The sequence below is a fragment of the Acomys minous genome, assembly GCF_964271855.1.
Source record: "Acomys minous genome assembly, chromosome: 5".
In the NCBI taxonomy this organism is placed as follows: domain Eukaryota; kingdom Metazoa; phylum Chordata; class Mammalia; order Rodentia; family Muridae; genus Acomys; species Acomys minous.
The window spans coordinates 129,284,881-129,310,091 of NC_140494.1; the positions used below are offsets into that span (position 1 = coordinate 129,284,881).

The 25,211-nt window shown below is 48.6% G+C and overlaps 1 protein-coding gene across 2 annotated transcripts in view; it reads right to left on the bottom strand.

Moving 5' to 3' along the window:
• FAM81A (family with sequence similarity 81 member A) overlaps window positions 1–25,211 on the bottom strand; it is a 52,920-nt gene that overhangs the window by 820 nt on the left and 26,889 nt on the right. For both annotated transcript variants that reach the window (XM_084783427.1, XM_084783426.1), the window contains exons 4-9: window positions 19,423–19,541; window positions 13,582–13,711; window positions 8,694–8,800; window positions 5,800–5,935; window positions 3,331–3,526; window positions 1–1,493 (exon numbers count right to left, since the gene is read on the bottom strand). The exon at window positions 1–1,493 is cut by the window's left edge and continues 820 nt beyond it. In XM_084783427.1, the coding sequence (XP_084639553.1) occupies window positions 1,369–1,493; window positions 3,331–3,526; window positions 5,800–5,935; window positions 8,694–8,800; window positions 13,582–13,711; window positions 19,423–19,541 (813 nt within the window). In that variant the 3' untranslated portion in view covers window positions 1–1,368. The remainder of the gene's footprint in view (window positions 1,494–3,330; window positions 3,527–5,799; window positions 5,936–8,693; window positions 8,801–13,581; window positions 13,712–19,422; window positions 19,542–25,211) is intronic.

Consider the following 25,211-nt stretch of genomic DNA (forward strand, 5'->3'; position numbering starts at 1 on the left):
AGAAATAGAAAATGCTTTTTTATTTTCCTGAGTCCTTGCAAATGAGAGAGGAAAGGAAAGGACAGGGTGTGGTTTGGGAACTATCATGTGCTCCTGTTCTCTTTCCTGGGGTACCCTCACACTTTAAACACGGGGTGTCCTCTGTCAGGCACGATACACGCACAGGTGAGAAAACAGTGCAGACTCGAGTCTTCAATGACTCAAACATGGCAACTAAAAATAAAACATCTACAAAGGTGCCAGGATACACGTCTCTTCGTGGTATTATAAATGTGGTGTCAGTTTCACTCCTTGTCCGTACAAAAGTGTGCACCTGTTCCATGAACGCCGCTGAATACAGCCTGCCGTGACAATGGTAAAATCGTTAGGACGTTTAAAAAGTACATAGGACCCCAGTTTCACATCACAACCCCGATGTGTTTACCACACTCTATTTTGTTGGTAAATTTTTCTTAAAACAGGGGACAGTACAGCCATGTGATAGAAACCAAGGCACGATATACAGTTACAACAAATGTCTATAAGTCTTAGCACTTAGTGCCTATTTAGGGAACATTTAGGTAAATCATAACATCTGAAAAAAATTTCACATTCATTACAATTGATGAACAATTATCTGTGCAATAAACAGACTGCTTAGCAACCATCACATCATTAAATATATGGCTATCGCTATACAGGCTGTGAAGGGTTCCAAAAATAGCTTTAAATATTAAAAGCTGATACTTCTAGGTGGATATAAATATTGTGCCTTTTGGAATCTAGATAAATGTCGTAAGTTTCCACTTAATTTGTAATCTTTATGGCAATTATCAATTTTTAAAAAACTATTTTTGTTATATAAATGGCAGGGTTTTCCCTCCAGTGTTAAACCTCTTTTCTACAAAAGACAAGTGATTTACAAGAAAATAACCTAATGTAAAAAAAAATCATAGACAACAGTAATACAATCCAAATGTGGACTTAAAGCTGAACTCTAATCTACCAGGGCATCATTCTTTTAATGTAGGTAAGGAGCAATACATTTCTTAATTTAAAAAAAAATCACGATGGCAGTTTTTTGTTTTCAAAATAATAGTCTTGGCTAGATCATCAAGCACTGAAAATAATTCTTTTCATTCATAAAAGCCTTTCAAAACCTGAGGGGACAGGGCTCCATCGCGCTTAGATAGGGAAATAAAGTTGTAAAAACTGTAGTTAAGATTTTTAAGTAAAGGGTGTTTTCAAGACGGAAGGTAAACGTTTAGACCCGTGAGAGCGCATGCACACCCTGGGTGGGGTCCAGCATGCAGCCGAGGTCAGGCTGCTGAGGTGTCCGGCTCATAGCCCTACAGGCAGTCTCCTGTCAGGTCCTCGTCCCAGCCCTCTTCACATGGAAGTTTCTGGCGTCTGCATCTGCTGGATCTGCTTCTGCAGCTGGTCCCTGTCCAGCTTCATCTTGGCCTCGAGCACTTGTCTGAGGGACCCTATGCTTTCATAGATGGCTGTGAACCCTTGAAGAAGAGGCAAATGTCATAGGCATTAACAGCTAGCAAGCCATGCCCTGCCAGATTCTACGGCCGCAGCCATGGTTGGTTCTGACACATGCTGGAACTCCAGCGGGGTCAACGCTGGGTGGGACCTTCACGATAACTGCCCTTTAATCACAAAGGGGGTCTATTGCAGCCAAGGACTGCGGTAGATGCGGCTTTAAGCAAGGGGCCACTGTCGCCAGGAGAAATCACACCATGTATTTGCTGCTGACCCAACGGCCAGAGCGGGGCGTCCATCCCCCGTCCAACGTCTCTGTGTCATAAGGAAGCAACTGAAGCCCAACGGAGGGACTTTCTGCAAAGCACCAGCCCTGTAGCCTAAAAACACTAGGTTCAGGGTTTCTGTGGCTCAAGAAAGTACCACGTGCTTAGGTCTCCAGCGTCTACAGCCGTGATTTTCAACCTTACTAACGCTATGACCCTTTACTTTAATACAGTTCCTCACAAACCATAAAGTTATTTCATTGCTACTTCATAACTATACATTTTGCCACTGTTATGAATCATAATGTAACGTCTGGCATGGAATCCCTAAGGGGTTGAGACACCACAGGCTGTCACAAGTCTACAGCAAGGTCCTCCAGCCAGTGGCCGGTTGGTGCGGGGCCTAAGCTCTAGCTCCCCTGTGCTTATGGTCGGTCACCTGGGGGACTGGAGTTTTGTTTCCAGCCATCTAAGGCCCCAGTCCTCACTGCAAGACCTTGAGTCTACCTGGCTGTGCTCCAGGAAGTTACCTTGGGCATGTCACCCTAAACAGGGACCCTAGATAGGAGACAGATTTCAGTGAGAAAAAGGCTAGGCTCAGCCAGGCCTGGTGGCATATGCCTGCCTCCCAGCTCTCGGAAGACTCAGGCTCTCAGAGGACAGTGAGTTTGAGGCCAGCCTGCTCTATATCACTAGACTCCGCCTCAGGAACAAAGCAGCACCGCAGAGAAATTGGCTCAGATAAAGTAAATGAGCATAAAAAGTAACGGCTATGTGGGATCCTGGGTTAGAATTTGAACAGTGTGAAGGCCTGGGGGTGCGGCTCAGTGGGTCAAGTGCTTGCCCGGCGATCGTGAAGTCCCACGCTCCATCCCCAGTCAGGCTTGGTACCCACATTTCTCATACTGACACTCTAAAGTTGGGTGCAGAGGATCAGAGGTTTAAGGTTATCTTCAGCTACCTAGGGAGTCTGAAGCCAGCCTGGATCAGAGCCCTTGTCAGAGAGAGAGAGACAGAGACAGAGAGAGACAGAGACAGAGACCCAGAGAGGCAGAGATGCAGAGACAGAGTGACAGAGAGGCAGAGACAGAGACAGAGACAGAGACAGAGAGACAGAGACCCAGAGAGCCAGAGAGGCAGAGACAGAGAGAGAAAGTAAACACAGTGTAGCCAAGGTGTGGTGTGGTGATTTAGGCCTTTAATCTGGGAAGCAAAATTCTGGGCCAGCCTGGTCTATATAGTGAGTTCCAAGCCAGTCAAGGCTACATACACACACACACACACACGCACACACACGCACACACGCGCGCGCACACACACATATATATAACACACACACACACACACACGCACACGCACGCGCGCGCACACACACACACATATATATAACACACACACACACGCACGCGCGCACGTGCGCGCGCGCGCACACACACACACACGCACACGCACACGCGCACACGCGTGTGCCTACCAGCATTGACCTCTGCCTACCCGCATTGACCTGCGCCTACCTGCACTGACCTCTGCCTACCCGCACTGACCTGCGCCCACCCACACTGACCTCCGCCTACTGCCATTGACCTGCGCCTACCGGCATTGACTTCCGCCTTCATCTCCTTCATGTCCTCATTCATCTGTATCTCCAGTTTGCTGATCAGCCCGTGCACCTTCTCCTCCTCCGGCTTTGTCCTCTGTCCCTCCACGTTCCTCTTCTGGCTCTCTTCGATTTTGTCCAGCCTGGCCGACATCTGGCTGAGCTTCTTCTCCATGTCTCTTTCGCTGACTCCCTGAGGCCCACGCATGACAAGAATTACAGTTGGTTATTGCCAAAGAAGAGCGGGTGCCTTGCCTCACGTTGGCCATAGCCCGTAACCATCTGCAAGGACCAGCATCACAGTGGCTTCCTGTTGTCCATCCCGTATCCGTTCTCCAAGGTCACCCAGAGATAAGGCCTACATTTCACCCTGTCTCCCGAGTTTGGGGGGGCCACGTGACCTAACAAACGGCGTGTAAGAACAGCGTGTGTAACTGCTTCCGGAAACAGTACACGCTGCATATCCTTAATTCTCCCCTTGTTCCTTCTGCTCCCACATTCAGTCGATGGTTAGAGCTCTAGCAGCTATCCTGAATTGTGGGGACAAGGGCTTCTCTCTGAAGCTGGCAGAAATATAACCTACGCGAGATTCTGAGTCGCTGAGGACTGGCGGGCCTTCTCAACTCCTGTGGGGCTTGAGGGATGCACACCTGGAACTGTTTTAGTGAGAGAGAAGCAAGCCTCCATCTTAGAGAAGCAGCCATTACCATGGAAATCACTGTTCGTTTAAGCCGATGTAAAAATAAAACAGGAAAAAAAAAAGTGGGTAAAAGTTAAAAAGTGAGCCACGGACTCAGAACTCCACAAACAGGTCAGGACGCGTCAAGCCGCAACCATGAGTGGACTGAGGAAGAAAGTACAGGAAGAGCCAAAGGGGGGATTTGAAATATTGAACAGCTCCTTGTCTTTGCAATCCACTATGCCTGGGCTGTGTGAAATTCTGCATCCACGGGCTATGAGCATCAAGCCCTCATCAGGTGCCACATGCAACACTCCTGTGATGGCGGCGCTGATGCAGAGTCTGCACTCAGCGGACGGCTCGGCACCTGGAGCAGCCGGACGGGCAAACCACACCAGCCACTTACGGGAGGAAGCCGGGCAAGGAAACAGAAGCTAACACAATTTGCCTGCCTAGCTCTGGTTTCCAAGCCTGCTGGTCTTAAATGTGATAAATGCAAGACTTTTGAGTGTATTCCGCACCACCACCCCATTGGCAGTTCTGCAAACCTCAGCTCTTTGAGAGAGGGTGGAAGCAGAAGTAGATGAAAAAAAAAATGGTGGATTCAGATCTGTTGCCCTGGCACGAAGGCACACTGTCGTCACAATGCATTGGAAAGGGCCTGGGGACAGAGAGCCACTCAACATCAGTGAAATCAAAAGCTAGGTCACAACACTAAAAACAAAGAAGGGAAAAAAAAAAGGATCAAATAGGTAATCGATAGCTTTATTTAGAAATGGGTGATAGACAATTGGGATCATTACAATGTCAACTGAATATGTCAGTTTGGCAATTGGTTTTTTGTTTTTTTGGGGACAGGGTTTCTCTGTGAGGCCTTAGCTGTCCTGGACTCGCTTTGTAGACCAGGCTGGCCTCGAAACTCACAGCGATCCGCCTGCCTCTGCCTCCCGAGTGCTGGGATTACAGGCGTGCACCACCGCACCTGGCTTCAGTTTGGCCAATGTTAACCAACATAAATCAAAGCCCTTCCGGTCTTTGTTAAGACTGGAACGGGAGAATTGGCTGGGTGGTAACGTTTGAGATGATCAGATATGGCGGTTAGTGTTAATTGCTGACTTAATGGAATCCAGAATCAGCTGGGAGCCAGGCCTCTGGGCATGCCTGCTGCGGGGTGGGGGTGGGGGTGGGGGTGGGGGTGGGGGTGGGGGTGGGGAGGGACTAAGGTGGAAAAGACCAAACCATTGTGGATGGCACCGTTCCCTGCCTGGGATCCTGAGCTGTGTAAGTGGGAAGGAAAGCTGAACGGTGCGGTCTGCATTTACCCCTCTCTGCTTCCTGATAGTGGATGCAACGTGATCAGCTGTGTTGAGCTCCTGCTGCCCTGTCTCCCCCACCAAGGGGAAGTGCACCCTCAAACTGTGTCAGGCCCCTGTTGCCCTGTCCTTCCCCCCACCCCCCACCCCGCCACCAAGGGAAAGTGCGCCCTCAAACTGTGGACCTGAAATACCTTTTCTCCCTTAAGTTGCTTTCGTCGGGATATTTTTCTCATAGCAACAGAAAAAGAAACTAAGACATCGGTTATGAGAAAGTGGCTTTGATCCCCAGAATGGAAGAAAGAAGCAAGTGGGGCCGGGGGGGGGGGGGTGGAAGAGGAAGAAGAAGGGAAAGAGAAAGGGGAATGGAAGGAAGGACGGGGGAAATTACTCAAAGGCAGGAATACCTGAGTAGGTTCCAGGGTGCCGAGCCCCCAGGTGCTGAATATGTATTGGGGAAACACCAATACCTACACTGTTTTCCTTAACAACCAAGGAAAGATGGTCGATCTTCTGTAAAAGCTCTTTCTCTATCCGTTCTTGTTCTTGCTGCAGCCAACTCCGTGCAGATAAAATCTGGTTGCTGAGCTCTTCAACTGTGCCCTTAAATCTAAAACGTGAAAAAGAAAAAAGGCACATAAACAAAGCTGAATGTAAAACAGCTTCAAGTAAGGTTAAACAGAATCTTAGGATCACACGCAGCATGGAGTTGGTGCAGGACGAAACATGCAACAGAAAAGCCCCGGATGGTTCTCCTACCCGCAGGAGATGGCAGCACAGGGACTAAGGTGACCCAGTGATACAGAGCTACCAGGGGCTACCTTTGTAGCCCTTGCTCAGAGGACATACCATCCTTAATCTCCTTTTTCAGAATTCTCTACTTACGTGTACTCTTCCTCCTTGGCTCTTGTGTCTCCCAGGACTAGATGCTGGCTCGCTTTCTCTCTCATGTTTTTAAATGCCCCTTCCCCATATGGACATAGCCTAATTTAAACCAGCAGGAAACAAACCAGGCATAGTAGAGCATGCCTGCATTCCTAGCACTTGGGAGGCAGAGCCAGGAGGATCTGGAGTTAAAGGCCTTAGTGAATTCAAGGCCAGCTTGCGCTACTTGAGACTCTGTCTCAAAAAAAAAAAAAAATCAGAGAAAAAAAGTACCTCCTACAATATTCCATTTCTCTGGCCTTCTCCCTTCCAGAATCGTTAAAATAACTGTCAACGCATGCTGCTTCCCTCAATCACTTTCTTTTTAATGTAGTAACATGCAACGAAATTGTAGACTATATAGAGATGTAAAGAGATGTGACAGACATAGAAGTGTGATTTAAATAATAACAAGAACACCCATTAGAGTCACTAATCGTCCTGAAATGGCTATTTTTTTTTCTTATATAAGGAGTCTTCACATGTCCCTGGAGTACACGGCTGCCTAGCCAGAGACCAAATTTACTAGGCTCCCTTGCAGCTAAGTGTATGTAATGGTTAATCTTCTGTGCCACCTTGACTAGACTTGGAACCACCCAGGAGACATGTGTATGTAAGGGTGTTTCCAAAGGTTTTAATGAAGAGGGAAGACCCTCTCTGAATGTATAAAACACCATCCCATTGTCCGGGGGTCCAGACTGAATTTAAAAAAAAATGGGAAGGAGGAAGTAGACCGAGCGGCAGCACTCATCCTTTCAGCCTCTGCCTATAAATGCAACACGGCTCGACACCTCGCGCCCCTGCTGCCACATGTTCATCACTGTGAGACAAACTGGCATCTTCACTACTCAGGTTGCTTTGGTCAGGTCACAGCAAAGAGCTGGTCTATAATTCCAGCACTCCTGTGGAAGGTGGGGGACAAAGACAGGAAGCTCTCAGGCCACCGAGCCCGGAGGACACAGTGGCGAATCACCAAAGGGACCCTCTCTCAAACAAGGGGCAAGGCGAGAACTTTAACCCAAGGTTATAGTCTGATCTCAACATGAGACACACACACACACACACACACACACACACACACACACACACACACACACACACACATTTTCTAACCCTGGAGATTGAATCTGTCCCCTCAGTGCTAGTCAAGCACTTTACTCATGAGCCACATTCCCAGCTGAAGATACTTAGACACACCTGTCAAGTTCCTTTTAGCCCTAAATGTTAACGAACATACTTACATGGAGAATTTGGGGGAACCATTTTTTAACCGAGCATAACCACATGCTTGTCCCTTGACACATTATTATTAATAATAAATAATACAGCACACTCTGTTTACGTCCTTATCTGGACCTGGCTATCGGCTCCCTAAACTGTAGACTCTTCAGGATTAAGAACAAGGTCTAGAGCCAGGCGCGGTGGCGCACGCCTGGAATCCCAGCACTTGGGAGACAGAGGCAGGGGAATCTCTGTGAGTTCGAGACCAGCCTGGCCTACAGAGGGAGTCTAGGACAACACAGAGAAACCTGGTCTCAAAAAACAAACAAACAAAATGAGGTTTAGCTTTGCTTTGTTTTGTTTTTTTCCGTCATCACTAGATCCAAAATCTCTAGGCAAGCGCTTCACAGACACACCCTAGGGGCCAGGAGGTGACTCGGTGGGTAAAGTGCTTGCTGCCCAAACACGAGGGCCTGAGTTTGGATGCCCAGAACCCATGTAAAAAGCCAGGCACAGTGGCGTCCACCTGTGATCCCGGCACTGGAAGAGGGACAGAGAGTCCTACCGGCTAGTTAATCCAGCAGAATCAGGGAGAGGCTCTGCCTCAAAAAAAAAAAAAAAAAAAAAAAGGGTGAAGAGAAATAGAAGACGACACCAGTGTTGACCTTCACCTGTATACACTCATGCATTCATGGCACAGTCAACTCACCTTTGCACATTTACACACACACACACACACACACACACACACACACACACACACAAATAATCCAAATACACAATGAATGAAGAGAGGAGCCGTCATCCGACCACTAGAAGCAGTTAGGAATGAGAGATGACAGGGTGTCCCATGAAACGCTTTTCTTTTAGCTTTCATTACTATTTTCACTCTTATGTGGTAAATAAAAACCAAGAGGCGGGGAGAAGAGACATTCAGCAGCTAAGAGCACTTGCTGCTCTTCCAGAGGACAGGAGTTCAGTTCTCAACACCCATATCTGGCTGTTCACAGCCACGTGCGACTCCAGCTCCAGGGCTGGGCTCCTCTGGCCTCTGCAGGCACCGAGCTCACGTGTGCATATCCGCACAGACGTAGCAACGAAGACAAACTTAAAGCAGGCAAGGTTTAGACGTTATACTTTAAGATAAAAGCAGGAGGAGGAAAACGTGAACGTGGCGAACTCGGAAGGAACTTGGCGAAACCCTTTACAAGCTGACGACGCACTTGGTGTCCAGGAGCTGGAGCTGGTGGTTGCTGTCTCTGTGGGACATCTTCAGTTTGGTGCTCTGCTCCGAGATGGACAAGTCTACTCTGTTCAGAAGCTGGGAGATCTGGAAAAGAAGATTGGATCATAAAGGCCTCGCATCAAGCCTTTAGGGGCCGCTGTTGAACACATTTCCTACCCTCAATGCTGGCCAGTGGCCGTAAGAACCAGTCACTTTACTGAGTCCATCTAAGGAGTTCTCCTCCTCTTTTTACCATTTTGTGTGTGTGTGTGTGTGTGTGTGTGTGTGTGTGTGTGTGTGTGTGTGTATGCAGGTGCAGACATGTACATATGAAGGCCAGAAGTCAACAGTGTTGTTCAGCACCCGTCTGGCCTGGCCTGGGTTCTACATCCCATAGGTCTGTCCAGGCACTGCTTGCCTCTGGACAAGAATGGATGGCCTTGGGATCAAAGGTTCCAAGCGCCTGTGGCATAGCTAGAGCACTTTAGGGTGAGGCCTGTTGCCTGGGTGCTAGGCCAGGTTCCGAGCCCCACTGGGGAAGGTGGAAATGAATTCTCCACAGGGTGTCATGGGTTAGCTCTTCACAGAACGAGACTGCAGGTCTCAAAAGGCAGCTGAGACTGGGAGCTCTACAAGCCCGTGACGATACTGTAACAACTCCTTGTTTGAGCTGCTGTGCCAAGCACAGCAGAAGCAGGTGGATGTCCAAAGCCTGCTGGAAACCATGTCTGGCGAGACACAGGCCCAGCAGTGCTTCACTAGGGGTCAGCACCGAGCTAGCGGCAGTTCTGCCATTGCTGCCTGTTCACTCGGCATCCAGTGGTGGTTGCCCCCTGCCCCCACCCCCCTGAGAATAAATGGAGTCTCAGACAGTCATAGTGGAGGAATGGTGAGCAAGAGAGAGCAAGCGAGCACCCCCCCACACAAGCCAGCCTTTATTTATAAACCTTGGGCAGTGGGGGAGGGGTTTTGAGGTGAATGTGTCTGACTCCCTAGGGTTAAAGGTGGCAAGATACTTAATCTAGTACAGTGATACAGTGCCTCATTTACAGGCAGTAAAACAGGGTCCTATCACAAGAAGGAGAAAAGTACTTAATTATCCTATGTGTGAAAGGATGGCTTCTAGCTACAATTAAAGGTCATTTGCAGCTGCGGTGGCGCACGCCTTTAATCCCAGCACTTGGGAGGCAGAGGCAGGCAAAGCTCTGTAAGTTGAGGCCAGCCTGGACTACAGAGTGAGTTCCAGGACAGCCAGAGCTGTTATATAGAGAAACACAACACAACACAACACAACACAACAAACAAAAATCTAGGCTTACCAGATCAGGTGGAGTGACAACTCCGCCAAAAAAAAAAAAAAAGAGGGGGAGACAGAGAGAGACAGAGACAGAGAGAGACAGAGACAGAGAGACAGAGAGAGAGACAGAGAGACAGAGACAGAGAGACAGAGACAGAGAGAGACAGAGAGAGACAGAGAGACAGAGAGACAGAGAGACAGAGAGAGAGAGAGAGAGACAGAGACAGAGAGAGACAGAGACAGAGAGACAGAGAGAGAGAGAGAGACAGAGAGAGATAGACAGAGACAGAGAGAGAGAGACAGAGAGAGACAGACAGAGAGAGAGAGACAGAGAGAGAGAGACAGAGACAGAGAGAGAGACAGAGAGACAGAGACAGAGAGACAGAGACAGAGACAGAGACAGAGAGAGACAGAGAGAGCCAGAGAGAGACAGTCTGCCTTCATAGACCGGGCACCAAACGGCTATCCAAAGAAGCCAGGCTTCAGCCTTATCCAGCAGAGTCCCACTAACAGCAGTTTTTTTTTCCCTCAATCATTCTCCACTTTGCTTTTTGAGGAAGGGTTCCCTCACTGGACATGGAGCCCATCCATTGGCTAGAATGGCTGGCCAATAGGTTGTAGGGGGCACATGTCTCCACCACCCAGTGCTGGGTGAATCACAATGTCCACCATTAAAAAAAAATTTTTTTTTAGATTATTTTATTTCATGTGCACGAGTGTTTGCCTGAGTGTATATGCATGTACCAGGTGTGTGTCTTGTGCCTACGGAGGGCAAAGGGCATCAGATTCCCTAGGACTGCAGTCATAATTGTGAGCTGCCCTCTGGGTGCTGGGAACTGAACTTGGATGTGCAAGTGCTCTTCACCACTGAGCCATCTCCCCAGCCCCCACAGTGCCCAGCTTTTAAATGGGGGCTGCGGATCCAAGCCCAGGCCCTGCTGCTTGTGCCCATGAGCACTTTAACCCCTACACTATCTCCCTAGGGCGCTTTAACGCTTACATCATCTTGCCTAACCACTGCCTTCATTCTTTTTCTTATGTACCCAGCAAAAATGAAGACAGGGGGCACTGCCAAAATGCTCACCACGCACTAAGTGCTAAACTTCTCAGCTCTCTAATGAGCAAGCTCAACTCCTGCCCAGGGCTGGCTCCTCTACCAGCTGTCACGGTATGCAGCCTTGGATTTCCACCAGCCCTGTGGCTGCCAGACACGGAGGGCAGGATCTCTACGGCTGCAAATGCGTCAAGGCTCCAGATGTGCCACCTCGTCAAGCGAAGCCCCAGAGAAGACCCTCTGTGGGCTACATTCCTCTCCCGCTTTCTCCACTATCTCCTTGTGGCCTTCGTTTATATTCGGGTTTTGTTTTCATTAAAATTTAATGTTAAACTAGTCCTGTATGAAATGATCACAGTTTCTGGAAACCTAAGTGTTATTCAACATTCCTGACTTAAATAATAATGATATTTGTATGATGTGGATCAAAATCATCATCATCACCATCATCACCACTGTCGTCATCATTACCATCATCATCACCACCATTGTCATCATCATCATCACCACCACCATCACCACCATCATCATCACCACCATCATCGTCATCATCACCACCATCATCATCAACACCACTATCATCACCACCATCATCATCACCACCACCACCATCACCATTGTCGTCATCATTATCATTATCACTGCCATCATCATCATCACCACCATCATCATCAACACCACTATCATCACCACCATCATCATCACCATCATCATCATCACCATCACCATTGTCGTCATCATTATCATTATCACTGCCATCATCATCATCACCACCACCATCACCATCACCATCATCACCATCATCACCATTGTCGTCATCATTATCATTATCACTGCCAACATCATCACCACCACCATCATCATCATCACCACCACCATCATCATCATCACCACCACCATCACCATCATCACCATCACCATCATCACCATCACCACCACCATCATCATCACCCCCCTTTTTTGGTAGGCTTCTGTGTTGTACTCACCTTGGCTATGAGGAAGCATCTATTTCCTTGTGTTGTTACAGGGTTTCCCATTCGCACGCACCCACCCCCACCCACCCAGCTCCCTCAAGCGTCAGTAAGCCCTAGGCAAGCAGGCCAGTGCTGAGCTATGCCCTGAGCCTTGATTTAAACATATTTTGCGTTTATTTCTTCCCTCTGTGTGTTATGTGTGTGTAGGTCAGAGGACAGCTTGTGGCAGTCGGTTCTGTCCTTCCGTTATGTTGTGGGCCCCAGAGGTTGAGCGCAGGCCATCGGGTGTGGTGAAGGACCTTCCCCCCACTGAGCCAGCTGCCTTTACTTTTTATTTTGAGATGTGTAAACTGCTTGGGTTGGCCTGACTCACTTTTTTAGTCCATGCAAAACTTGAATGTGGGACCCTCCCGCCCCAGCCTCCAGATTGCCTGGGATTGTAGACCGCCTTGCTCTGAAGCCAGGGCCCCGCTCATCTTAAAAGAAACACAACACAAACGCCTGACTTTCTTCCAAGTTTTTGTAATACCCTTTGTTCTGCTTGTTTGTTTTTACATGAGCAGCGTGGGATCCTTGCTGAACGAAGCTGAAGCTGAAGACTAAGTATTGTTTCAATTCAGTAAATTACTCAGTTGCTCTTGTTTTTCTAGAATAGTCTCTGGTCATATAAAGAATAGTAAATTAGAAAGATACTGTAGGGAAGTCCTAAGAGGCTAGCCCTGTCCCAACAAAGGGAGCTTGCAGGTAACAAAAACCAAACAAACTTTAAAAATCTGATGAAGGAGGGGCTGGAGAGGTGGCTCCACAGTTGAGAGCACATCTCCTCAGAGGTCAACCCCAGCACTGCTGTCAGGTGGCTTACAACCACCTATAACCCAGCGCCAAGGGGAGGCTAAGACACGCGCGCACACACACACACACACACACACACAGACACACACACACAGACACACACACACACACACACACACACAGACACACACAGACACACACACACACACACACACACACACACACACACACACACTTAAAGAGGATAACATTTTTAAAAGAGACCCCAAACTGGTGAAATGCTGAGAGTTTTGCTTTGTTACGTAAACTACGAATGTCAAGGTAAAACACCCGGAGGCCCCTTTGCCAGGTACACCACAGCTTCGGCCTGGCCCACCTACAGACCACGTGAAGAGTCAGCTCAGGCAATAGGTCCCAGTCAGGAAAGAACACACGCCCTGAATCCGACACTGGGACAAGCGGCTTGCAAAGGTGGGCCACTCACCCGTGCAAGAGGTAGTTTGGGAGATATAATTTAGAATTCCGAGGGTATGTGAATTGTTTTATGAGTAAGGGGAATGCGTCTTTAAACCAAGCTCGCTGTAATCTGGCTGCTTGAGGGGCCGCTCCAGCGAGCAGAGGGAAGGAAGGCAGGAGGAGCCGAGGGTGTGCATAAACCCACGTCCGGGACGGCAGCCGGCCACCCCTGCAAAAACCAAGCAACACCGTGCTCCTCTGAGCTGAGAAGCAACTACCAGCTTCTAAGAGGTGAGTGTCAAAGCGGCCATACCTGTCCTTCCGCGTCTTTGATTTTTGTTTCCAGAATCAGCTTGGCTGCTTGCTGTTCCTTGCTCAAGTGCTGGAGCCCCTCGTAGGTTGTCTTATGCTCTGCGGAAAGTCTGGCTATGCTGGCGTCGCACCTGTCCAGACAAACGACACGCGCTCATGAACGTCTAAAGGCAGGTGAGGCAGCTGCCTCGCAGCCTATATGATGTGATGTGCTGTGAAACACAAGGCCTCCTCAGAAACCACACAGTCCGTGGGCTTGGAGAAGGCTCAGCCAATGAAGCATGAGAAACTGAGTCACGTACTCAGAATGTATGTTTAAAAAAAAAGCCAGGGGTGGGGGTGGGGAGGCTGGAGAGATGGCCCTGTGGCTAAGAGCACGCATGGCTCTTGCAGAAGACTCTAGCATCCCTGTCAGGCGGCTCGCCATAGCCCGTACGTAACTCCAGCTCCAGGGGACCCAACACGTCTGGCCCTGGCAGGTACCTGTACTCGCATGCACATCTACCTATAATTAAAAATAGCTGTTCTCTGACTTCCACACCATGCACGCATGCTTATGTACACACACACACACATACACACACACATATACACACACACACACACACACACACACACACACACACACGCCACAGTTGTTGTTTTTGTTTGTTTTTAATGGAGGTTGACCTCTGGAAGGGGAGTGGGTGGGAGAAGGGGGAAGGAAGGGACTTAAGTGTCCCTAACCCCCCCCCCCAACTGATTTTCAAGTATTGTTTCAAGACAATCCAGCGAGGGATAGAATAGACTTTTGGCTAATGATGTTGAAAAATAGCTAACTTCACGCTATGTACGTATAAGAAGCTGCCTCAGGGCCGGAGAGCCGGCTCAGTGGTCCAGAAGACTTCCAGAGAACTGGAGTTCAGTTCCCAGCACCACATCGGGCTGTGCATAACTACCTAGAACACCAGCTGCCGGGGACCCGACGCCCTTTTCTGGTCTCCATGGTCACTGAACACATGTGGTACACATACATGTATGCAAGCAAAACATACACGGAAAATAAAAATAAACAAATCTTGTAATAAAAATGTAAACATGCAGGACCTCATAAACACTCAGCCTCATTTAGAACTTGTAATTATGTTTTATGTATAATTTATAATAATTATTATAATTTATAACAGACAAAAAGTAGAAACCGCACATCCGATCAACTTAGGAAGAGCCATAGTATGGTGTGTCTTAGCCATAGATAGCACTGATGTACTGAAACACCACGTACAGATAAACCCTGAAAACACTACGCGGAGTGGAAGAAGCTGGTCTTAAAGAACTCTGTGTTCTTTAATCCCAGCACGCCTTTAATCCCAGCACGCCTTTAATCCCAGCACTCGGGAGGCAGAGGCAGGCGGATCCATGTGAGTTCAAGGCCAGCCTGGTCCACAAAGCAAGTCCAGGACAGCCAGGGCTACACAGAGAAACCTTGTCTCAAAAAACAAAACAAAAACAACAAAAAGAGCCCTGCATGGTATGATTCCATTTACAGGAAACACCCAGAGAGGCAAATTCATAGAGATAGAAAGAATTTTGTGGTCGCCATGGACAAGGGTTGAGGGAAGATGAGGGAGATTTGGCAAATGCCATGGGGTTCCTTTCTGAACTGATCAAATGTTCTATGAATAATTGTGATGCTGCACAGTGAATATACTAAAACCCACTGCAGCGTACGCTTTTAAGTTTTAGCTTTAAATTCTCCCCTCCCCTCCCCCTCTTTCTTTCTGTGTGTGTGTGTGTGTGTGTGTGTGTGTGTGTGTGTGTGTTTCCATGTGAATGCAATGCCTGCTGCAGGGTTCAGAAGAAGGCGTCAGGTCCCCTGGAGCTGGAGTTACAGGCAGCTGTGAGCCGCCTGACATGGATCCTGGGAGCAAACTTGGATCCTCTGGAAGAGCATCACTCTTTAAGTGCCAAGCCATCTCTCCAGGCCTCTCCCCACTGTTCACCTTATATGTGAATTATATACCATGAAATCTCTTCATAAAGAGCAACAGAGAGACGGAAGAGAGGGAGAGGGAGCGAGGGGGAGCTAGTACTCTCAGGTCCCCCGTAACGTTTGTGAGGGCTCCACTATTATCCATCTCTAATTCCCAGTTTTCAGGCGTTGGGCACTTGTTATGCCTTGGCATATGGATATTTTCCCTCTAACTCTGCCACCATGCGCACCCACACCTATCAGAGAAGAAAGAGGAAGTGGCCACTGAGTTTTGAGAATGCGCAGACAATGTGACAAACACAGAATCAAAATTTTCAGAAGGAATTGGGAAGATACACGAATAAATGAATAAAGAATAAATGGGAAAAAAAAGACCAAAACAAAACAAAAAACTTCTGGCCAGGTCCTACGTGAGGTGCACTATGCTGAATGAGATGGACGCCCTCACCTCCGAGGGGAGCCTGCCTGGCGTAGATCTGCACAGTGAGGAACACGGGCCCGCTTGCTGTTAACTATACCACTCACAGATCCATAAAAACTATACATCCAAATAGGAAATTACATGCCAGCCTAGAATTCAGTAATGTCACTTTAAAAGCTATACTTCAGCACAGTTATGTAACCAACACACGAAAAGTCGGAATCTTGCCAAAGAGCCTTTATTTCGCTTGTGCTCTTTTCAACAAAGTCTCCTTGGCTTTCCGAGAGAAAGACCCGGATACAGCCACAAAACAAACCCACCATATCCCGTGCTTATTAACAAACACTTTGGGTGGTTCTAAAATCAATGTGTTTGTTATCAGGGGAGGAATAAGTTGGGTGGAGAAGTTGCTGAGCCACTGAAGCAGAATGGAAGGTTCCTGAAGGTGTTTCAAGAGACTTCTTCTGTGTCTAGGTACAACCTCGTAAAGACGGCATCAGTTTTCACTGAGGTGCTGAGGCGCCTATAGCCGCCATTTGCGGCACACTCCCTCCCCGCCTGCTACACACACACACACACACACACACACACACACACACACACACACACACACACACACGCCCTCAACCTCCACCTGCTCCCACAGTCGAGTAATGGTTAATTTCGGTTGTTATCTTGACTGCAGCCAGATACTGGGCACACCTGTTAGGGATTTTCCTGATCAGGCAATTAGAGTAAGGAGACCCACTCTCCGGCTTCTTCCGGCCTCCAACATGGATGGGGGGGGGGGGGGACGACACACAGTGGCTGTCCAGAACCCTCCAGGCTCTCAGCACCACAGTGGGACTGCTGAGGCATCCGGCTAAGCAGCTACTGGGTGCTCAGCCTTTCAAGTGTGGAGGCGACTGCAGGCCTCTACTGCATAGACCAATATAATCAACACACACGCACACACACACACACACACTCACACCACTGTTGGTGCTGGTCCTCAACCTGTGGGTCTCAACCTCTCTGGGGTCAAATGACCCTTTTACAGGGCTCTCCTAAGATCATCAGAAAACGCAAGAGATTTACATTACAGGTCATAAAAGGAGCAAAATTGCAGTTATGAAGCAGCAGCGAAAGCAGTTTTATGCTTGGCGGGGAGTGGGGGAGTGGGGGGGTGGGGGGTGGGGTCAGCACAACACCGGGAACTGTACTGAAGGGTTGTAGCATTAGGGAGGCTGAGAACCCCTGGGGAAGAACAAGGCCCCCTAACAAACACGGCAGCCACGAAAACCTTCAGCTGTCTCAAGTACCTGCTCTACCTTGTGGCTCCCAAGTCCTTCCAGGCGCCCCCCCCTCGCGCCCCGCCCCCCGCTGTTCTCTGAGCTTGGGGTCCTTTAAAGGCCAAGGACTCAAGACTTTTCAGTTCCTGCCCCAGTGACTTTTCTAGACCAACCACACAGGACCCAGGCACTTGACTCCCCGCTCTAAGACAACTAGGATGACAACAGAACGAGTGGGCGGAGCTTAGGGTGGGTGGGGGCATTCTGCAGAGGGGGGCGGGGAGGGCAGGGGAGGGGCGCGGTGTGTGTGTGTCAGGAAAGGCTCCCAGAGGAGAAGACGACATTCGCACCACCCTTTAAAGGTGAGCAAGGAGTTATAGGAGGAAGTGGAAAGGTACGGCGGGGGTGGGGGTGCCGCTGGGGGGACGACAGTGCCAACGCCCAGTCATAGCAGAAGGGGCTCCTTCCGAGGTTAACGAGGGACAGGGCACGCTGAAGGTGAAAGACAAGGGTAGCGAGAGGTGAGGAGATCAGGAGATGTTCGCCTCCAAGGGCTAGACTATGGATACTGGACGAGGGGGGGAGGGGAGGTTTAATTGCAGGGGGCGGGCGGTGCCCATCTCTCTGAGAACAGCAGATTGACAGATGGGCCAGTCATGGCGGAACACACCCGTAGTCCCAGCACTCAGGAGACCGAGGCAGGACCACAGGATGCAAAAACCTGCTGGAGCTACAGAGCAAGACCCCATTTCAATTACAAGTAATAAATAAATAAATAAATAAATAAGAAAGAAAGTGGGGGCAGGAGAGATGGCTCAGAGGTTAAGAGTGCTCGCTGCCCCTCCCCCATCCCATACTGGCTCTTGATAGCAGCAGAGGGCAGAAAAAGCCTAGATATATAGTCTGGGCACCTTCATCCCAGCCAGCTAAAAGTAATGCGGAGGGGAAGGCCCCTGCAGCATTCCTTAACATCAGTGTGCCCAGGGAGTCTAACTCAGTAGCTGTGGGTATGGCAGTGGTGGACATGGCTACAAGGTCCCAGGCAAGAGCCAGGAAGATGGCTCAACCAGTAAAAGCACTTGCTGCCAAGGCTGATGATTTGATGTCCCAGGGGCAGGTGTGGTAGGAGGAGAGAGTCGACTTCTGCAATTATCCCCTGGTCTCCACACACGGGCCACAGGACACACAGGTGTATACACGCACATAAATGTAACCTTAAATTAAATACATTTAAAAAAAAATCCCAGGTAGTTCTGAAGCTCTGCACCCATGGAACCTGCCCAAGTAAAGAGAAAAATCACTCTCCATGCTGACAGGAAAGATTTCCAGCCTACGGGAAACCAATACGTTCAAAGAAATTTAAAAAAATAAAACATTAATTATAACAAAGATGAATTTTTCTGATCTTTCGATACAGGGTCTCTCTGCGTGTAGCCGTGGCTGTCACAAAGATGAACATTATAAAAGACGCACGAACAGTAAGCCCTAACCGTGTATTACTTGATCCAGTGCCCATACGGGCCAAACGATTTCAGCCAGCAGAGGGCGCTCTCTGATAATTTCCTCCCACGAATACCCGACCAGTTTTGGAAAGGGAAACAATTATAGGCTGACACCGAGGCTTGAAGTCCACCACCAGCTTCTATGGTCAGACCCGGGAGGGTGGGACGCTGTAAAAGAATTTATTGGGGCTTCTTCACTAAATTGGAATTGATAAAAAAAAAAGTCTGGGTATCAATCATCCTCATCAGTGTGTGTGTGCGTGGGTGGGTGGGTGGGGTGAAGGAAGAAGGACAGCTTGGCAGAGTTGGTTGCCCTTCTACCTCCACACATGGAACCCAGGGCAGCTGACTCCCACAATAAGCGCTTTACTAGCTGATCATCTCAGAGCCAAGTGAAAGAACATTCTCAGGGAGTAAAGTCTCCAACATCTGGACACCTGCTGTGATGGGCAGTCTTCTCGGACAGCTTGACTGAGTTCAGAATGGCCTAGGAGGCACACCTCTGGGCTTGGCTCTGCGGGAGCATTTCCAGAGGGGCGAAACCAGAGAGGGACAACCTAGCCTAGGTGTGGGCGGAACCTCCCTAGGGGCTGGGGTCCGGCTGTGCGCCCAAACAACCCTTCCTTCCTCAAGATGCCTCCGCAGGCACTCTGAGGGCAGTGGCTGGTCCACCTACCTTGCAACTCTTCCCCGGAGATCTCCCAAGCCAGAGAGCTGGCGCATCTCCAGCGTCTTTAAGGCAGAATTAGTTCCATAGCTGATGTTGTCCCTGGCACGGATCTGCTCCTGGAGAACCTGGGGACACAGAGGCCACTCGGGGTCACTGGAAAGTTCACAGGCGTCCACAAAGCATTTCAGAATTCAGGAAAGTACGTAAGTGCTCAATTCATTATTTTTTTTTCATAAGTGTTTTTTGTCTAAAACTAATAAGGGTCTCACTATTAACCCTGACTGGTCCAGACCTTGCTGTGTAGATCAGGCTGGCCTCGCACTCACAGAGATCTGCCTGCAGGAGCCACCTCACTGGTGAGGATTCCAGGAATGTGTCGCCATGCTAGTCCCCTTTATTTTACATTGTCTTCGCTTTAGTTTGGCTTAAGAATGTTTGAATATCTAAGGGTTAGCCAGAATTAGTTAGTGCTGGCCAGCCTGGTGGTAGAAATATGGAATCCCAACACTCAGGGCTGGTGCAGGAGAGTTCTGAATTTGAGGCTAGCCAAGTCCATCTCAAAAACTAAAAATAAAAGCAGAATTAAAAGTGTGTTTCTTGCCAGGCGTGGTGGTGCACACCTTTAATCCCAGCACTCGGGAGGCAGAGGCAGGTGGATCAGTGTGAGTTTGAGGCCAGCCTGGTCTACAAAGCAAGTCCAGGACAGCCAAGGATACACAGAGAGACCCTGTCTCGAAAAAACAAAAACAAAACAAACAAACAAACAAATAAAAAAGTGTGTTTCTTTGTTTCAAGCGGTTAAGATTTTGTTGTTTGTTTCTTACTTTTTTTATTGTATTTTGTTTAGTGATGAGCGGGGTGTGAACACAACTTTCAAAAGTTGCTTCTTTTTACCACAGGATTCCTGGTCTTCTAGGGGCGGCAGCAAATGCCTTTTCCCACTGACCCACCTCACTGGCTATCTTTATCAGTTAATTCCCACTATGACAAAGTCTGTAAGACATTTCTTTTGTTTGTTTTGTTTCTCAAGATAGTTTTTCTGCATAGCCCTGGGTGTCCTGGACTTACTCTGTAGACCTTGCTGGCCTCAAACTCAAAGAGATTGGCCTGCCTCTGCCTCTTGAGGGCTGGGATTAAAGGTGTGCACCCACCACACCTCGCCTGACATTTCATATTTTTTAATATGTTAAGTTTTGCTTTGTGGCATGTGATTGGGTTTTTGAACTGTTACTCATGTATATGGGTGTGTGAGCCTATCGGTGCAGTTGCCCATAATGTCCAGAAGAGGGCGTCTGATGCTTCGGAACCGGAGTTACTGGAAATAGGCATCAGACTGAGGAACCATCTTTCCCAGCATCAACACCCCTACTCTGCTTTTAAAAGCATTTAACCCCGTGCTTGGTGAACCCTTTCAAACTTTTTTCTTCAACTCGCGTGTAACTCGCCTGTGTAGCTAATATTTCTTCTCTTCTTTGGCTCCCTCCCCCTGGAGCATCTGTCATTCCTATGCTGGTATTTGGCTGCATCTGTCCCACTTGCCTCTTCCTGACAGCTCTACTCTGAATCTGACTCTCATCTCTCTGGGGTTTCTTCCACTGTTTTCCTGGGACCCACTAAGCTCTAAATTCAAGGCAGTGGTTTTATGTTGTGCTCATGGCTCCTAAATACATAAATTGCTCTTTTATTTCTGGCCCTTTGCTGGAAGGAATGGTGTTCCTCCTCCTCTGGCTGCTGGGTCCTCAGATGTGAGGGAGCTTTTCTTTCTGTGCTCATTGGAGTGCTCAGGTGGGTGGCCCTGACAATAGTGGAAGCATCAGTGGGCTGGAGGTACAGCCGGTGAGAGACGTGTGCCGGTCCTTGCCAAAGCCTAGGAAGAGTGGGCCTCCACAGTGTCTCCTCACCTCCTTCACAGGGGAACAGACTGGCTCAGTCACACAGAGGGAGGCGGTGAGCCTGGCTCCTCCTCCTCCTCAGATTCCTAAGGCCTCACTCTGTGGTTTTCCCTGCTGGAGGCATCGCTGGCACTGCCAGGCCCTCTTGTCTGTGCAGTCCAGGTGCTCAAGAAGGTGGCACTAGCACCGGGGCTATTGAGGAGGCCAGCACTGAGCAACCAGCGTCCCTTACCCTTGTTTCCCTGTTTTGTTAGGTTTGGTGACACTTGCATTTTATTGCCACTGAAAATAGAATTTGCAATTGTCAGACCTGCTATTTCCTCTGGTTTCCAATTTTTGAATGAAGGAACCTGCTCTGTGAAGGATGCAAACTAGCTACAATCACCTATGAATGACAAAATGTTACTCATCTAAGCACGTTCCTGCAAGGAGACTTCAGATCTGACTAATTCATCTCTTGCACTCTCCCACTGAAGAAAAAAGCGCTGGCAGAGTGGGCTCTCTCTCTCTGTCTCTCTCTCTCTCCTGTGTGTGTGTGTGTGTGTGTGTGTGTGTGTGTGTGTGTGTGTGTGTCTGTGTCTGTCTCTGTCTCTTTCTCTGTCTCTCTCTTTCTCTGTCTCTCTCGCTGTCTCTATGTGTCTCTCTGTCTGTTTCTGTCTCTCTTTCTCTCTCTGTCTCTCTCTGTCTCTTTCTCTTAATAGGCACAATGAAACATTCATGCTTTCTGTTCGAGCTTCTTGAAACCTTTGTTGATAATAATAAGACACAAGGCCATGGTGCACAAATGCCTTTTGGGTACACACATCTCGCCCAGAAGGCCTGGTCCATACGCAACATCCCAGGCCCCATCCCCTGGAAGCCAAAGCTAAGAAGTGGGCCTGAAGATAGATGCAAGAGACAGGGGCCTCTCCTAGGGCACCACTGCAGTAGATGCTAGGAAAACCAGGCTTTGCCTTGGTTCTCAATCCCTAAGTAAAGAAAATGGAAAGGAATTCAAAAAAGAGGTGCTTAGAATAGTTAACACAGCCAACCTTTCCAGTAACTGGGGAAACAGAAACCCTACAATGGGGGCCGGGGATGTGCAGAGCAGACGTGGCACAGCCCTGAGTTCCGCCCAAGACCGTGTAAACCTGACACAGCAGCACACGTCTGTCGTCCCAGGGTCTAGAGCTGGAGGAAGGAAGATCAGACGTTCTAGGGTTTTTTTGTTTGTTTTGTTTTGCTTTGCTTTTTTGTTTTTGTTTTTTAGCTACTAAGTAGTGAGTTTGAAAGGTCCTGAGCCATTCTGATGTAGACTGTTAATAGTGGGAGTGGCGGAGGGGTGTGGTTTGGAGGGGTGTGGCAGGGGTGTGGCTTGGAGGGGTGTGGCTTGGAGGGAGCTGTGGGACACAGGGTTAGATGTGAAGGCTCAGGCTGAGTGGACGCTAGCTATGCTTTCTGTTGTGCTGAGAAGCTGACATTAGCAAAAACAAAACAAAATTAAGTCTTCGTTTGTTTGATTGTTTGATTTGCTATATTGGAGACTGAGCTCAGAGCCTTATGTATAGCACTTGTGTATAGACCCAGCCAAAAGCCCACTAAAAATAAAAATAAATAAAAATAAAGATTTACTTATTATGGCTCAGTTGAAAAAGCGCTTCCCATGCAAGGGAAACGACCCGAGCTTGATCGCCAGCTCCCATGTAAAAGCCAGGCACATCCACACATGCTGTGATCCCAGCACAGGAGAGGCAGAGACAGGAGGATGCCTGGCGTTCTGCACTCAGGATGAGACCCTGGCTCCAAACTACGATAGAGATGGATTCAGGAAGGCATCCGTGTCAGCTTCTGACCTCTGCATACATACTACATCACACACATGAGCACGCATGCGCGCACGCACACACACACACGCACATACACACGCACACACATGCACATACACACACGCACATACACACACCACACACACTCTTTAAAATACACTAAAAACAAAGTATTTTAATTGTAATCCCAAAAGTACAGCAGCAACAACAAAATCCAAGAGGCGCCAGGCATGATGGCGCACTCCTTTGATCCCAGCAGAGGCGGACAAATCTTTGTGAGTTCTGAGTTTGAGGGCAGCCTGGTCTACAATGAGAGTCCCAGCACAGTCAGGGCTGTTACACAGAGAAACCTTGTCTTGAAACATAACAAAACAAAAAACAAAATCCAAGAGGCATGGTTGATAAGGTAGCCAAAATGTATCCATATTGTTCAACTTTTTGACCAAGGAATTCTACTTCTTAGAATTCATCTTAAAAGAAAAAAATTTTTTTAAAATGGTAATAGTGTCAACAAAAAATGTTTTCATGTGCGATACCCACACCAACTAACACAGTCTTTACAACTACTACATCTTTATGAAAACAAGAGGAGGTTTGGGAAGGGTATTCATTTAAATATTTATCTGTTTATTTAGAGACAGCTCTCAGTATGTAGCCCTGGCCAGCCTAGAACTTGCCATGTGGTCCAGGGTGCCCTCAGTTCACACCAAGACACTTGACTTTACCTCCTTACTGCTGGGATTAAAGGCGTGAACGCACGACCAAACGGGGTTCAATGGCACATACCTTTAATCCCAGCTCTCTGGAAGCAGGCAGGTCTCTTAAGAGTTCAAGGCCAGCCTGGCCTACAAAGTGAGTCTAGGGCAGCCAAGGCTTCACGGAGAAACCCTGTTTCGAAAACCAAAACAACAACAACAACAAAAAGGTGCGCGCCACCATGCCTGGCTGTCACAGAGGACAAAGGGAGATGTGTTGATTTCAACATTGAGCAAGGAGACAGGGTATAAAATAGACACACAGGTTGGTTCCTGCTGTGCTAGGAACCTTGTAAAACAGGGAATCATCTTCCTTGTTACATGCAGTTTGAGAGGAGAGCGGATTCCTCTTTCTTGTTTTTCCCACTTTACGTTTACAATCTGAAGGGGGGGAAAGCACGTAGCCTTTTCTTTTACAGCTCATAAATAAGAAAAGCCCATTCAAGATGAACGAGGCTTACTGAAGCAGCAATGCTTCGAAGAATACAGAAAAAAAAAGTCAGAGCTTAACACGGTATTCACATCACTTTTGAAAAGTTACGTGAAAACGGGAATCATTAGAGCACATATTGTTTAAAGAACCTCGAGAGCAAAACCTCAGGAACTCAGTAATGTCAGAAAAGGGCCCCGATCTGGCGCGTTGGAGCCCCCACTTTAGGACGGCTTAGTTTGCCAGCACGTGCAGGGTACCAGACATGCCCTCAGAGGACACGGTTATAGTGGGAAAGACTACAGAGAGGTCAAGAACATAGCCAAATCTTTCAGATAAAAGATGTTTCCCTCCCCGAGAAAGAACAGGCCAGTCAGCTTGAAAAAGGACACAGGTCTCCCCCCCCCCACACACACATGGTTTATCATTGAATAAGAGCTGCTCCCCTCCCCAAAGCTGGCATAGAGTATCCACTGTGTGGGAGCCATCCCAGGCGGCAGAGGTACCTAGGAACTGCCAGGAGAGAGAGGGCAGGGGAGGGGAGTTCTCCCTGCATCTCCAATGCTTCTTGAAAACTGAACGAGGACTGGAGATTGGCCCCACTCCACAGGGCAGCGCTTCGTCAAGTGGGACCTGCCTGTCTCCTCGTCCAAGCGGAGGCATAAAGCTGTCCAGGTCCCGCCCCGTGCGTGGAACTGATTTTCTGGTATTTAGTTCCACCTGGTATTTAGTTTCGTCAAGGGACTCTCTAACCTGCCAAGTTCCAAACAGAAGTCTCTCCCTCCAACGTGCAGAAGACTCTGTCATCCCTACATTCAAAACAACCCCAAATCTAGTCACCTGTCCCCAACTCTGCAGCGGCTTCCCTGCTGTTACAGCTCTGAGGGTCTTGTGGGAGGGGCTAGCCTGTCCC